This window comes from Squalius cephalus (assembly GCF_949319135.1).
Source record: "Squalius cephalus genome assembly, chromosome: 8".
Lineage (NCBI taxonomy): Eukaryota > Metazoa > Chordata > Actinopteri > Cypriniformes > Leuciscidae > Squalius > Squalius cephalus.
In genome coordinates, this window is record NC_137129.1 from 14,116,908 (window position 1) to 14,131,576 (window position 14,669).

The 14,669-nt window shown below is 40.8% G+C and overlaps 1 protein-coding gene across 1 annotated transcript; it reads left to right on the forward strand.

The window, feature by feature from the left end:
* Window positions 1-2,338: 2,338 nt before the first annotated feature.
* Window positions 2,339-14,256, forward strand: LOC307163011 (uncharacterized protein; the record flags this gene model as incomplete). Its single annotated transcript, XM_079878802.1, has 6 exons — window positions 2,339-2,432; window positions 2,506-2,555; window positions 2,643-4,544; window positions 4,830-5,133; window positions 6,236-6,383; window positions 14,155-14,256. Exons 1-6 carry the CDS (start codon window positions 2,404-2,406, stop codon window positions 14,254-14,256), a joined length of 2,535 nt encoding a protein of 844 aa, XP_079734928.1. The 5' UTR covers window positions 2,339-2,403.
* Window positions 14,257-14,669: the final 413 nt, after the last annotated feature.

Here is a 14,669-nt window from a genome sequence, read left to right on the forward strand (position 1 = left end):
ACATAATGGTAATTTTTTGTTATATTATAGTCTCTTTTATAAAAGGCACTGTTAAATAAATGGTTGTCTGTTTATAAAAGCAACCAAGAAAAAGGCTGAGAAAAAAAAAGAGGAAAGATCTTAGTAGCCTACACTGTAAAACAATATAAAAGAAAGTATAAGACTTTGTAATGTCCATTTGTTTCCATTGCACTGGACAGTGAATAAACCCTCTCAGATAACTGTCATATGGAGGAACTAGCCTACCTGCAAGTGCATAAATAACTTTACTTAATTTATACTTGTATGTTTTATGGCTGCAATATAAGTTGCAGGATTCCACATCTACAGGAAGGCCTACAGAAGAGTCTGCACAGACAGAGGAGACATAGGCCTACAGGTGGGCAGTGTATAGCCAACTTTTCCTTTTTATTTGTTGCATGAGGCATGTGTCTAATATCTCTTTTTGCAGGCACTTGACCACTGGCTTTTCTTTACAAAGAACAATTGAAATAAAACTCAAGGAACTAAACATATTTATCTTTTATTAAACATTTAATGAAAAGTGTTTTTTTTTTTTTTTTTTGGCAATGTTGTGTAATATGGCACATGCAACAATGTCACAGGCCCTGTCAGGTGTGCAACCCTCAGACTTTTCAGACGCTGAAATCTTCCCTTTAGTTAGCCAAAGTTAATTTCATTGTGTGCCCTTGTCCTGGCTAGAGCTGCATTGTAACTGGTTTGGGTCAGGGAATGGGGTCATAAAACACCTGTCTGCAGGCAGGAACATGTCATAATCACCTATGAAAAAATGCAGTTCTGTTAGGATCAGCATACGTGTAATACAGTGAGCTTGATATTTAATTGTGGAACTTTCCTTACCACTTTCAAATAATGTGCATAAATGTGAATCTCTGAAAATGCTTAAGTCATGCTGGCCATTTTGCTTTCACATTTGTGATATGGAAGATTTTAGTCAACTGCCTTTTTTTAATTTGATATAATATTACTAATCTGGAATATTAAGAATCACAATAGTAACTGGGCTGCTTTCTGTTCACATAATCCCCTTCATTGAGGCATTGATGGCAGTCTATGGTCTAGCCTAGTCTATGGTACCAATCATGTTAGTGAAGCCTGAGTGACATATACTGTAATCGGCAAGGTCATGATTAGGCTGCACGATCTTCATAAAAAAATTATGATAGCCTAAAAAAAAAAAAACCTGCTTTAAAAAAAACTGCTTTACAACATTGGGTCGGAAATGCCACAAAAAAACCTAAAACTGTTTTTTAAACCTAAAAGCGCCAGGTAAACTCTGAATGACACGACAGACAGCACTTTCCATCAAGTTCTCCGCATCTCCAATAGTGTAAAGGAAAGAGCCTCGCAAATAATCTTAGGGCAATGCAAACAGTTTGTGCTGTAGTTAAAGCCCGACTCCGACAAGTCGAAAATAATTGTGCGTTTCCAACAAATTAATAATGTAAACGACAATCTCAAGAGTCACGAGAAAAAATATATATCTCAGAAAGTGCACTATCGCGCTGCGCTGGACTGCCCGTATCAGCTCCGCTTATAAAGCCGGGATCTAATCCTGTTAACATGAAATAAGCCTGCTCCCGAGCAGGTTTAAGCTTGCGCACCTGTTGCTATGACAGCAAGTCCAGGATGAGCGTCGAAGAACCAAACAATCCAAGATCATGCCAAATCGCCAACAATCACATCCAGCTAACTGAGTTAGCGACGTACGAAGAACGGGCCCCATATTTTTATGTTGGCATGTATTTACTCATAACAAATATGAAATAAAATTACCAGTGTGCTCTAGTTTTCAAACAGTTTCAATAGAGACGAAAAAATATTTGTATTTTCGCATTTGAGAAGTGCAGATAATAATGAGTTTAGCAACTCCTAAAGATACTCCAAACAAATCTGTTGATTGGTTAACACAACATAAAGCCATAAGTACACATTTGCAAGAAAAAGCATTTATAACATATGTTATCATTGAACAAAATTGAGTTTAATATAAAAATATATACAGCTGCTTGACCAAATCAATGCTAAGACTTTTGAACAGTGAGCATACTACTGCTTCCTTAAATGATCAAATATATTCTCACTGAATAAAAAATAAAGTAGTTTGATTAATCCCCAAAAAGTAATCAAAGTATAAAAAAGCAACTATCTTTAATGAAATGGCAGCTGTCATGATAAGAGTTGTAACACCTGAACCTAATAATTGAGTATTACATGTTCCCATGACAACTGATTGTCAGGAAACAATTGGTAAATGCCAGTTGCTGGCACTATAAAGAGTCCCTTCAGGCAACACTAATATGTGTTGGAGGTCAAGTATGTTTTTTTTATGAATTTTTATTGGTGTTGTTGAAGTGGTAGTTGTTGTATTTTTGTTTGGCCATGGAGGGTACCACTAGCCGACTCTTAAGGTATGATGATAAATTGTAGTATTTGGCATTTGTTAACTAGAGCCACTCATCTAATATATATTTTCATCTACAGTTTTTCTTTGGCACTTCTCAGTCTTTGTGTCTGTGACCATTTTGGAAGTGGTAAGGTTTATCCAGGCAAGTCCTATAATTCATGTTTGCTAGCATGTCTGTTTGATTCTTTCTTTTCCCTTTTCTATTTTCTTCTAGTTGGTGGCTTTGTCAGGAGTGGTTATCCTGTATACAATGAGGTTGGTTTCCCCATGCAGGATGTGAAGCCACGAAGTTCCTACAGCTGGTATGGCGCTGATGTATCAATGCCCATCAGTCCTCAGAGATCAAGGAGTAACACTTATAGTGCTGCACAAGTTAAGGGTGTGTATAGCAGTATAAGCTATAGTCCTCAAAATGGCTCTTCTGGTTTTGGACCAGTGACTAATGTATATAAGCCTGGTTCTGACTCTGATGCTAGTAGTCAACTTCAAGGATCTCTGATATCTTCAGCTGGTAGTGGCAGTCTTGTTTCTGGTTCTGTGACCACTGCAATGGGTACAAATATGCACATTGAGTCTCTACCTGAGCCAACACAGCTCAACTATGAAACTGTAGTACAGTCTAGTAATGAGTCTGTGGTGTCTAGTAGCCAGCAAATAGTGCAGAACAGCTCCCAGTCCAGTGGCCAAATAGTGGAAGTCAGCTACCAGTCTGCAGTGCAGCCCATTGTCAAGCCTCAGAGAAATAGACATCAAGTTGTTTCCAAGTTATTTTCCGGTAACAAGCCAGTCCAGATTTCAAGTTCTACCTTTTTGGTCAAGCCTTCGCAGCAGAGAAATGAGTCCTCACAACCCAGCTATCAGTTAGGGCAAGCCAGCTTTGGATATGGACTTGTGCCATTACTGAGTGGCCAGCAACTAGTGCAGTCACACTATGGTTCCACAGTTCAGCCTAGTGGTGTGCAGTTAGCACAGGCAAGATACCAACTTGTGGCCTGGCCCAGCCTCCAACAATCATCTCAAGCCAGCAGCCAGAACTCTGAACAAGCTGTCTCACAATCTGTTGACCATTCCAGTGGCCTGCAATCAGCCCAAGCCAGCTCTCAGTCTGTGGACCAGCCTGGAATCCAACAGCCAGCCCAAGCCAGCTCACAATCTGTTGAACTGTCAGGTAGCCTGCTGTCAGCCCAAGCTAGCTCACAGTCTGTGGACCAGTCTGGCATCCAACAACCTGCCCAAGCTAGCTCTCAGTCTGTGGAACCATCAGGTAGCATGCAATCAGCCCAAGCTAGCTCACAGTCTGTGGACCAGTCTGGCATCCAACAACCAGCCCAAGCCAGCTCACAGTCTGTGGACCAGTCTGGCATCCAACAACCAGCCCAAACCAGCTCTCAGTCTGGCCTGCCGTCAGCACAAGCCAGCTACCAGTTTGTGCCCCAGCTTGGTTTCCAAAAACCTACACAATCTGGCTCCCAATCAGTGAACTGGCCCAGTGGCCTGCAGTTAGCACAAGCTAGATACCAGTCTGTGGTCTGGCCTAGTGACCAACATCCAGGACCGGCACGCTACCAGTCTGTGGTGCAGTCCGGTGGCCTGCAGTCAGCACAAGCCCGCTACCAGTCTGTGGACCAGCTCAGTGGCCTGTTCTCAGCGCAAACAAGCTCTCAGTCTGTGTCCCAGCCCAGTGGCCTGCAGTCAGCACAAGCCCGTTACCAGTCTGTGGACCAGCCCAGTGGTCTGCAGTCAGCACAAACCCGCTACCAGTCTGTGTCCCAGCCCAGCAGTCTGCAGTCAGCACAAGCCCGTTACCAGTCTGTGTCCCAGCCCAGTGGCCTGCAGTCAGCACAAGCCCGTTACCAGTCTGTGGACCAGCCCAGTGGTCTGCAGTCAGCACAAACCCGCTACCAGTCTGTGTCCCAGCCCAGCAGTCTGCAGTCAGCACAAGCCCGTTACCAGTCTGTGGACCAGCCCAGTGGTCTGCAGTCAGCACAAACCCGCTACCAGTCTGTGTCCCAGCCCAGCGGCCTGCAGTCAGCACAAGCCCGTTACCCATCTGTGTCCCAGCCCAGTGGCCTGTTCTCAGCGCAAACAAGCTCTCAGTCTGTGTCCCAGCCCAGCAGTCTGCAGTGAGCACAAGCCCGTTACCAGTCTGTGTCCCAGCCCAGTGGCCTGCAGTCAGCACAAGCTCGTTACCCGTCTGTGTCCCAGCCCAGTGGCCTGCCGTCAGCGCAAACCAGCTCTCAGTCTGTGTCCCAGCTCAGTGGCCTGCAGTCAGCACAAGCCCGTTACCAGTCTGTGGCCCAGCCTAGCTGTCTGCAGTCAGCACAAGCCCGTTACCCGTCTGTGTCCCAGCCTAGTGGCCTGTTCTCAGCGCAAACCAGCTCTCAGTCTGTGGAACCATCAGGTAGCCTGCTGTCTGCCCAAGCCAGCTCACAGTCTGTGGAACCATCAGTTAGCCTGCTGTCTGCCCAAGCCATCTCACAGTCTGTGGAACCATCAGGTAGCCTGCTGTCTGCCCAAGCCAGCTCACAGTCTGTGGACCAGTCTGGCATCCAACAACCAGCCCAAGCCAGCTCACAGTCTGTTGAACCGTCAGGTAGCCTGCTGTCTGCCCAAGCCAGCTCACAGTCTGTGGACCAGTCTGGCATCCAACAACCAGCCCAAGCCAGCTCTCAGTCTGGCCTGCCGTCAGCACAAGCCCGCTACCAGTCTGTGGACCAGCCCAGCGGCCTGCAGTCAGCACAAGCCCGTTACCAGTCTGTGTCCCAGCTCAGTGGCCTGCAGTCAGCACAATCCCGTTACCAGTCTGTGGACCAGCCCAGCGGTCTGCAGTCAGCACAAGCCCTTTACCAGTCTGTGTTCTGGCCCAGCAGTCTGCAGTTAGCACAAGCCCGTTACCCGTCTGTGTCCCAGCCTAGTGGCCTGCAGTCAGCACAAGCCCTTTACCAGCCTGTGTCCCAGCCCAGCGGCCTGCAATCAGCACAAGCCCGTTACCAGTCTGTGGACCAGCCCAGCGATCTGCAGTCAGCACAAGCCCGTTACCAGTCTGTGGACCAGCCCAGTGGTCTGCAGTCAGCACAAACCCGCTACCAGTCTGTGTCCCAGCCCAGCAGTCTGCAGTCAGCACAAGCCCGTTACCAGTCTGTGTCCCAGCCCAGCGGCCTGCAGTCAGCACAAGCCCGTTACCCATCTGTGTCCCAGCCCAGTGGCCTGTTCTCAGCGCAAACAAGCTCTCAGTCTGTGTCCCAGCCCAGCAGTCTGCAGTCAGCACAAGCCCGTTACCAGTCTGTGTCCCAGCCCAGCGGCCTGCAGTCAGCACAAGCCCGTTACCAGTCTGTGTCCCAGCCCAGCAGTCTGCAGTCAGCACAAGCCCGTTACCAGTCTGTGTCCCAGCCCAGTGGCCTGCAGTCAGCACAAGCCCGTTACCCGTCTGTGTCCCAGCCTATTGGCCTGTTCTCAGTGCAAACCAGCTCTCAGTCTGTGGAACCATCAGGTAGCCTGCTGTCTGCCCAAGCCAGCTCACAATCTGTGGACCAGTCTGGCATCCAACAACCAGCCCAAGCCAGCTCACAGTCTGTGGAACCATCAGGTAGCCTGCTGTCTGCCCAAGCCAGCTCACAGTCTGTGGACCAGTCTGGCATCCAACAACCAGCCCAAGCCAGCTCTCCGTCTGGCCTGCCGTCAGCGCAAACCAGCTCTCAGTCTGTGTCCCAGCTCAGTGGCCTGCAGTCAGCACAAGCCCGTTACCAGTCTGTGTCCCAGCCCAGTGGCCTGCAGTCAGCACAAGCCCGTTACCCGTCTGTGTCCCAGCCTAGTGGCCTGTTCTCAGCGCAAACCAGCTCTCAGTCTGTGTCCCCGCCTAGTGGCCTGCAATCAGCCCAAGCCAGCTCTCAGTCTGTGTCCCAGCCCAGTGGCCTGTTCTCAGCACAAACAGGCTCTCAGTCTGTGTCCCAGCCCAGTGGCCTGCAGTCAGCACAGGCCCGTTACCAGTCTGTGTCCCAGCCCAGTGGCCTGCCGTCAGCACAAGCCAGCTATGAGTCTGTGGGCCAGCTATACGGTCTGCAATCAGGCCAAGCCAGATACCAGTCTCTGTCCTTGCCCAGCAGTCTGCAGTCAGCACAAGCCCGTTACCAGTCTGTGGACCAGCCCAGTGGCCTGCAGTCAGCACAAGCCCGTTACCAGTCTGTGTTCCGGCCCAGCGGTCTGCAGTCAGCACAAGCCCGTTACCAGTCTGTGTCCCAGCCCAGTGGCCTGTTCTCAGTGCAAACCAGCTCTCAGTCTGTGTCCCAGCCCAGCGGCCTGCAGTCAGCACAATCCCATTACCAGTCTGTGTCCCGGCAGTCTAGATTCCAGGTCTTTCCTAAGCCAGAGCAGTCAAGTTACATGTCTCTTTCCAGTCTTGGTTCCAAACCTTTGGCGCAACCCGTTAAAATACCACTTCAAGCTATGAGTTTGCAGTCTGTCCAGCCTGGCTTTCAAGATCCAGCACCTCTGCACTCTCAGACTACTCAAAATAACCGTTCATCTCCAAGTATATTGAGGTTGTTGTATCAAGTGAAGTCATAGCTGTATACTTTGCCTTGTTTTCTTCATTTAGTGTTTGCTTTTTTTAAAAAAAAATAAACAAACCTGTTACCTCAAGTGTCTACTGGGAGTCTATTGTTTGCACTGCATTAGCATGACCTCATCTTTGAAACAAAACTCATTTAAAAAAAACTCAGTCTTTAGAACCAGAATCAGAAGTGTTAAAATGCAAACCTATTTCCAGGGTTTGGTCTGCAAAAATATTTCATTCTTTCATCACTCTATAGCATGTAAAGGTCACCCAGAAATGAATGTTGTCATCACTTACCCCCAAGTTGTTCCAAACCTGTATGAGTTGGATGAAATGTTGGCCCAGGAAGGGTTAATGACTTCGGGGGTGTTGGACTCAATCTACTCTGTTTTGATCATTTTGAATCTGATCCAGATGTAGTCTTTGACAAATGTAATTTTCTCAGCTTTTTGTTTAAAATGTTGCTTTTTTAAATGAAACTTACCCACAGTTTTATTAAATATTTTATATGAAATGTTCATACATAATAGTCATAATCTTAAACCTTTAACTTTTGCTTTTTACTTTGGCCAAGGTTCTTTAAAATGAGACCAAACTTAAGTCTGCTCCAAAACACCCTGGCCTCACGCCAAATAATGACAGATTGCAAAATTGGAGCATTTTATTCAACTCCAGATTTTGAGGGAGATCATAGTTTTCAGCCAGTTGGTTTCAAAATTCCACTTTAGAAATTAGAAAGCAGTATTAGAACATGAATGTGGTCTTCATAAACATTCAAAGGATTTTAAGCCGTTCACTTGCAAGAAGATGCGAAAGAAGCTTAATTTTGTACACACGTGCTGTTTTCTCAGCGCACCATTACTGAACTCAGCTCTCTTTTGTGTCTTGTCATGCTTACACGGATGAATACACTCGAAATTGTCAAAATGGCAGTATCCTAAGCCCAGAGTTAAAATAAAAAGTCTTAACATAAACAGTTGGGAGAAAATCAGATCCATGCATTTGGTCTTAAAGTGAAAGTAGCCTAAAACTCTGCTCAAATCTGCTCATGACTGAATAACCTTTAGCTTTAGTAAAGAGTAATATATATAATTTATACATTATAGTATTTTTTACCTAAATACTGTTAGGCCTACCTGAAATCTATTTCATTTGTATCTTTGTTCTAATGTATTGTGCTATTACTTGTAATATGCTCATAAGTGTCTTCATTTAACATTACTTATTCAAATATTATTTATTTATTTATTTATAAACTCCTTAGTGTTGAGCCCTGTGTGTTTAAATATTCCCTTTTAAGACCTGAGGGTTGTTCCATAAAACAAGATTAGAATTCAAGCCAGGCTTATTTTGGTTAGTCAGACTTATTGTCAGTGGATTCTGTTTCATAAAGCAAACTTAAAATAGTTCAAACTCAGTTACCCTGGCAACTTATGCTGGGAAACTAGCCTGGTCCAGGGCAGGCTAACTGTCAGGCTAAGCCTCAGCTGTTACACAGATCCTCTAACATTGACCGACAAGAGCACAATGATATTACCACTGACACTATCTCATACCATTATTGGACTTTATTAACCACTATTAGTCCAAAAATAAATACACAGTATACAGAAAATCGACTTAAAATATAGACCTATATATATCTCTATCTATCTATCTATCTATCTATCTATCTATCTATAGATATATAGATAGATAAATACAATATATATACTACAGGTTTTCTTTTTTTTACTGGCTGAATGTTTTGTGCCCAAGATTTAATTAGATTGTTTTAAAGATTTATGAATACATTTCTCTCTGGTTTTGTTTGGCAGCTGTAGTACATATTTATGATTATTAGAAGAACATTAGAACACAATCTAAAAAAAAGCTTAAAATCACAAAATTAAAAATAACTAATTACAAAAGCACAGTATAAATTTTAAATGGTAAGATGAATCTGAGCTTAGTAATTGACAGTATATTAGCCTACATTTGATTTACACCATTACAATAGTCACTTTAAAGTTATTGCTATCATAAAAATACACTTGTAGGTTTAAGATTCTAAATAAGGCACATCTAATGTCCAAATAACAAATATTTTAGCATATACATATATGTACTTATAATATATATATTATGTACTTTATTATGTCTTTCAATTCAAACACATTTAACACAATTATACAAATGGACAGTTCCTTTAAAGACATCATATTTTCCCCCAATAAATATTCCTTATTTTTCCTTCTACTTTTTTTCTTTTGTGATAATACCCACCAACACATAGCCTAAAAACACATAATTAGAACAATAACCAAAAAGTACATAGTTAGACACCTTTACATATGATTTAAGGGGAAAAAGACAAAAAACAATAAATAAATATTAATAAAAATGTAACATTCACATATTTATATCAAACTCTTATAATGACACACATTCATAATAGTTATTCAAGTAATATTATTTAAATATCAAATATTCAATATTAAATAAGTAAATAAATAAAATAACAAATAACTAGAAATAAAAGGGAGGGAGGGTTATATAAAAATGTAGTTAATGTAGGCTAACATATATTCCTTTATTTGGAATATTCTTTGATTTTAGAGTTGCACATATCTTTTCAAAATGTATACATTTGCTCTTAATTTCATGTTATCCTCTCCATAGTGTAGGCCTACTTTAGAAACTAAATCTACTCATTTAAAACTGGGGATTCTTGCTTTCTCCAAAAAAGTATTGCATTAAAAGCTGTAATTCTCAGCATTCTAAATAAGTATACATCATCTTTATTAAGTAGCATAGGTCCTATACCCAAAACTATATTTTGTATCTTTATATATTTAGTTTCTTAAAAAAATCTTCCCTGAATTAGGCTACTTCTGTTCATTTTTTTTATTAGAAGTATAAAATATATGAGTGTAATGAGCTAGAAGTTCACTGCAACTTATCCAACATCCTAAAGATAAATTATTATAATTAGAAGATATTTCTGGTGTTATAAAATATCGCATATTAATTTTCCAAGCAAAATGTATATTTTAGTCAGAATTATTGCGCTCCTATTTGGCGCGCATGCGCGCTGCGGCGCTCGTTCAATATGAAGATTAGCAGTAAAATGGATACATTTGCACGACTTTCTAACATTTACAGATAGAGAATATAACTGTAAATTGTAAGTTTTGCACTGAGAAAAAAAAAAAATGTCACAAACGCATAAAACAGCACAAAACATACGCTGTTTTGATGGTGGATCGATTTGATCCACGATCGACCTTTAGGGCTGCTTCAGAAACGCGTGCACACGCAATTATCTAGACTAGATAAACCTGGATCAAATTAGTGGGATTGCGTGAACTTCAATTACCTTTTATGGAACCACTTTAGCCCCAACTTATTTGTTAGGCTCATTCAAGTCCGGTTTTGGAGTTTAATCCCCGCTTTTCTAAGCGTCTTTTATGGAACAACCCTCTGGGGCCTCATTTATAAAGCTTGCGTACGCACAAAACGGGGCTGAAAACATGCGTACGCCAGTTCCTGCGCAAAAGGTGGGATTTATAAAGAAAAACTTGACGGGAAAATTTGCGCACCTGCACGCAAACTCTGACCCATGCGTACGAACGTTTTGGAGATGGAGCAGTTTGGCGACACCGATGGTGAGCTGGAGTTAAATGTATTTTTGGTCACTTTTATACAGAAAATCTAAAGAAAATTAAACATATACAGAAAGATTATACAAATACAATTTCAATCACCAAGCCTGTCACTTTAAACAAATATCCATCCCTTCTTAAATGTCCGCGGCAGCGAGCGTGTTGAGCCGTTTAGTGAAACTGACGCAAATAACAGTTTAAATAAATAAAATACTTCTGATATAAACATTTATATATGCCATTCAAATTAATGGAGTTAAACACTTAAACATGAAATCATTACTGAAGTTACAACATTTTTTTTAAATTCAATCATTAGAAATATTTGTTGTGGATGCGATTGTTTTTGAACACTTTTCCTGTGGCGTGCTTTAATGTTTTAACCACAGAGATAATTGCTTATCATGATAATACCAGATTGTCTGAGAAAATAGTTTCGTGCAAATAATGCCCAAGGCCTATCTGTTTCCATTAAAAATATAAATCAATTAAAAATACATTTCGCCAAGTGGAAAAGATTGAGAAAAACTTTCTCTGAAATGTATTTTACTCTATTTGATTTATGTAGGCTATTCAAAAACAAGGCAAGGATAGACAACTACTTGATTTGTATTAATGTAATGTTTCTTGTACCGTTTATATCATTTGCATATGATTATTCATTTAAGTTATCACGTGGATGAATAATCATATGCAAATGATATGTAGATGAGGATCTGCATAGTAAAACTACACTGTTAGCAATTGATGTAATTTTTACAATAAATTTTACAACAACATGTTGTATTCATGTTTTTATTGTAAATGCAAATGCATGATGGGAAATTTATGGACAGTCCTGTAATTTTATTGTAACTACACTGTAGAAGCATTATTTTACAGCCGCCGCATAGCATTGTGGGATCGCTGCTGTTTGAATTTTGAAATTGCGCGCGGCCAACGGCACCAGAGAATCAAATATTTCTGGAAGAACAACACATCTCAGGTATGAAACGTTAACATGAAATCTATTTTATAAGTATATGGATATATTTATACCGTTGATATGAGTGAGTGCTGCTGATTGTTTCGTTTGGTATATTTCAGTGACATTAGCTTCAGTGACGTTCGCTCCGAGTCGACTAAAAACAACCTGAACTGACCGCGGTGAAGTGGCGTCTTCTTATTACTTAATCCATACGGAAAAGGAACGACATGCAGGTGCAAGGTACGATATATTCACAATTTTTCGTTTGGTATATTTAAGTGACATTATCTAGAGTAATGTTAGATCCCTATAACGTTAGCTCAACTCGCCCCGACTCGACTCGCTCACTCCCGGTATAAACAACATAAACTGACCCCGGTGAAGTGGTCTTACTCAATCCATAAGGAAAAAGGTAAGTTACCACCACATCAGGTACAAGACACTAGATATTCACAATGGAAAAAACAAACATGGTGAGTAGAATCGAGTCGAGCTGAGCTTATAACGTTAATGAAAAACCACCACAATGACGATAGCTCAACGTTATCCCAGACTGTAAAAATAAGCATTAACGTTAGCCCGGTAAGCTTCCTTAGCTCAGGTTATTATTATTATTATTGATTACACATGCTACCGGACAGGCTGTTGTATGACTTCTGTTTTGCTGCCTTGTAACTTAATCGGGGGTCTTGAAATCGTGGTTTGCACACTAGCTAACATAAACGTAGCTTGTAGATTTTACGGTCACTGAATACAGAATTAAATGAAGGTATCTTAATCTAATTCTGTAAGTTAGCTATAACTGTGATAAAAGCTGAATATAGCATCTGGTATGTTCAGATGTTATAACTTTACTTTGTGCTTGGCCAACCAGGGTGAAAGAGCAGTCATGTAACGTAAGTTAAAGTTAAGCTGTCTTTATATAAAATAAACCGCGCGTGCACAACTTAAACCAACCAGCATCGTCATTAAATATTTTTCCGGAGCCTGGGTTCTGTTGAAAGGCTTTCACTGCTCTCTTTGTCTTCAGAGAAGGCAGCAAATTATTAGTAGTATTAAAATCAAGTTAACCATTTTGTTTGTCTCAAATTATATGAGGCTGCCTGGCAGACTGTATGGAATATTAAAATAATAATAGATTTGTAATTGGTATTTGTTGTGTAATTGGTAATACATTTGGTAATGTTTACATTTTTTATTCCCTAGCCCTCTGCCACAGCTGCTGATATCCAGAGAGAGACCCTACCCAGCACACCTTGCTTAATTGTACAAGGTATATTCTTCCCTTATTTTTTTAAAAGGGTAGTTCACTTATAAATGAAAATTACCCCATGATTTACTTACCTTCAAGCCATTCTTTCAGACAAATACAATCTGAATTATACAGAAAAAAAACTGTTGAAGTTTGAAGCTCAAAAAAGTGCATCTATCCATCATAAAAGTGCTCCACGCGGCTCTGAGCGGTTAAAATAGGCCTGCTGAAGCGAAGAGTTTGTGTAAGAAAAATATCCATATTTAACACTTTAAAAGTAAAATTCTAGCTTACGGCCAAACTGCCATACGCAGTCTACTTGCATTCAAAGTTCAACTTGCGCAACTCGTGACGTCAGAAGTAGCGTAGTGCGTCATGGCATAGTGTAAATATCAGCAGTACGTTGCATTACTCGCATAAGTTGCACTTAAAATCTGTATGTTATTGTTCTTTTGGCCGGAAGCCAATACAATTATGCATCATTTCATTTCATAAAAGTATATGAACTTTATGAAATGATGCACAATTGTATTTTAAGTTTGCGCTGAAACTTTATTTACCTTTTTTCAAATAATCCATTAAACCTGCTGAGAAACGATCGCGTGAACTAAAATGAGCAGTTAGACACGCATGCTCGGGAAACTCATGAATTTTAATGTAGGCTCCAACCACTACCTCTACAGATGCACAACTCACTTTTGAACCAAATATCATGGTGCAAAATGGAGAGCGCGCGAAACTTGTCACTTGAAAGTGAAAAACAGTGTTTGAGATTCGTTGCAGCAGATTCAAGCAGCTGTATGTACTTGTGTTTGTGCTAGAAACATATACAAGACATATACAAGAAATATTCTTGAAGTGTGCAACTCTCATTGGATGAATTCACATACTGATTTGCGGATGTGCAAAATTTCTCCAAGACTTCACATTTCTTGATGCGGCTGTGTAAATGCGTTTTGCACCATATTCACTGCAGCAATTGTATCAAAAATGTGAGCATACAAGTTTCTTAATTTGTGATTTGTAGAATAGGATTTGTGAACCTGCAATTAAGAATTTGAGAAGGTGTAACTGTTGTGTTGTGTTTGTGGAACGGAGAGAAAAAAAGTCTACAAGTTTGCAACTCCTAAAACATTTCTCTCTTTTACTTCAAATTTACTGATACACGTGTGGCTTTTCTCTACAACTACATATCGCACTGTCACAGGCGTTCAGTTGATTTGAATCAAATATACCTTTATACCTAATTATGACCATGTCATATCAGTCTTAAATGTTACCTGATAAGTGTGTTTTTCCCCCTGTTTTCAGAGCCTTTTGCGACATAAATCCTCAGACGGGCAGCAAGGCAAAGAAAAAACAAGGGCTGAACACACCAGTTTGCACACTTTTGAGGAAACTGCTGGATTTTGAATTGGTGGGCAGGGAACATTAGTATGTTTGACGAACTCATGTTCAACCAGTTTGGTACAGTAATAGATTGATCAGTTTTAAGAGAAAATAAAAATATATATTAAAAAATACTAAGTGTTTTGTTTTTCTTTGCAGAAGTCTGAAAGAGGACATTTAACCAAGTTACAACATTTAATTGTAATATTTACAATATTCTGTCCTGTGAAATTACAGGAAATCCCTAAAATTACAGGAAATTCCTGGCTACTAAGTTGCCGTAAATATAAAATTTTGCTGTAATATTTACAGTATTCTATCCTGTGAAATTACAGGAAAAGTACAGTACCTTGTTGTAGTTATTTTACAATAACAGTCCTGTATACTGTTTACAGTAAATTTACGGCAACTATTAGCCAGGAATTTCCTGTAAAATT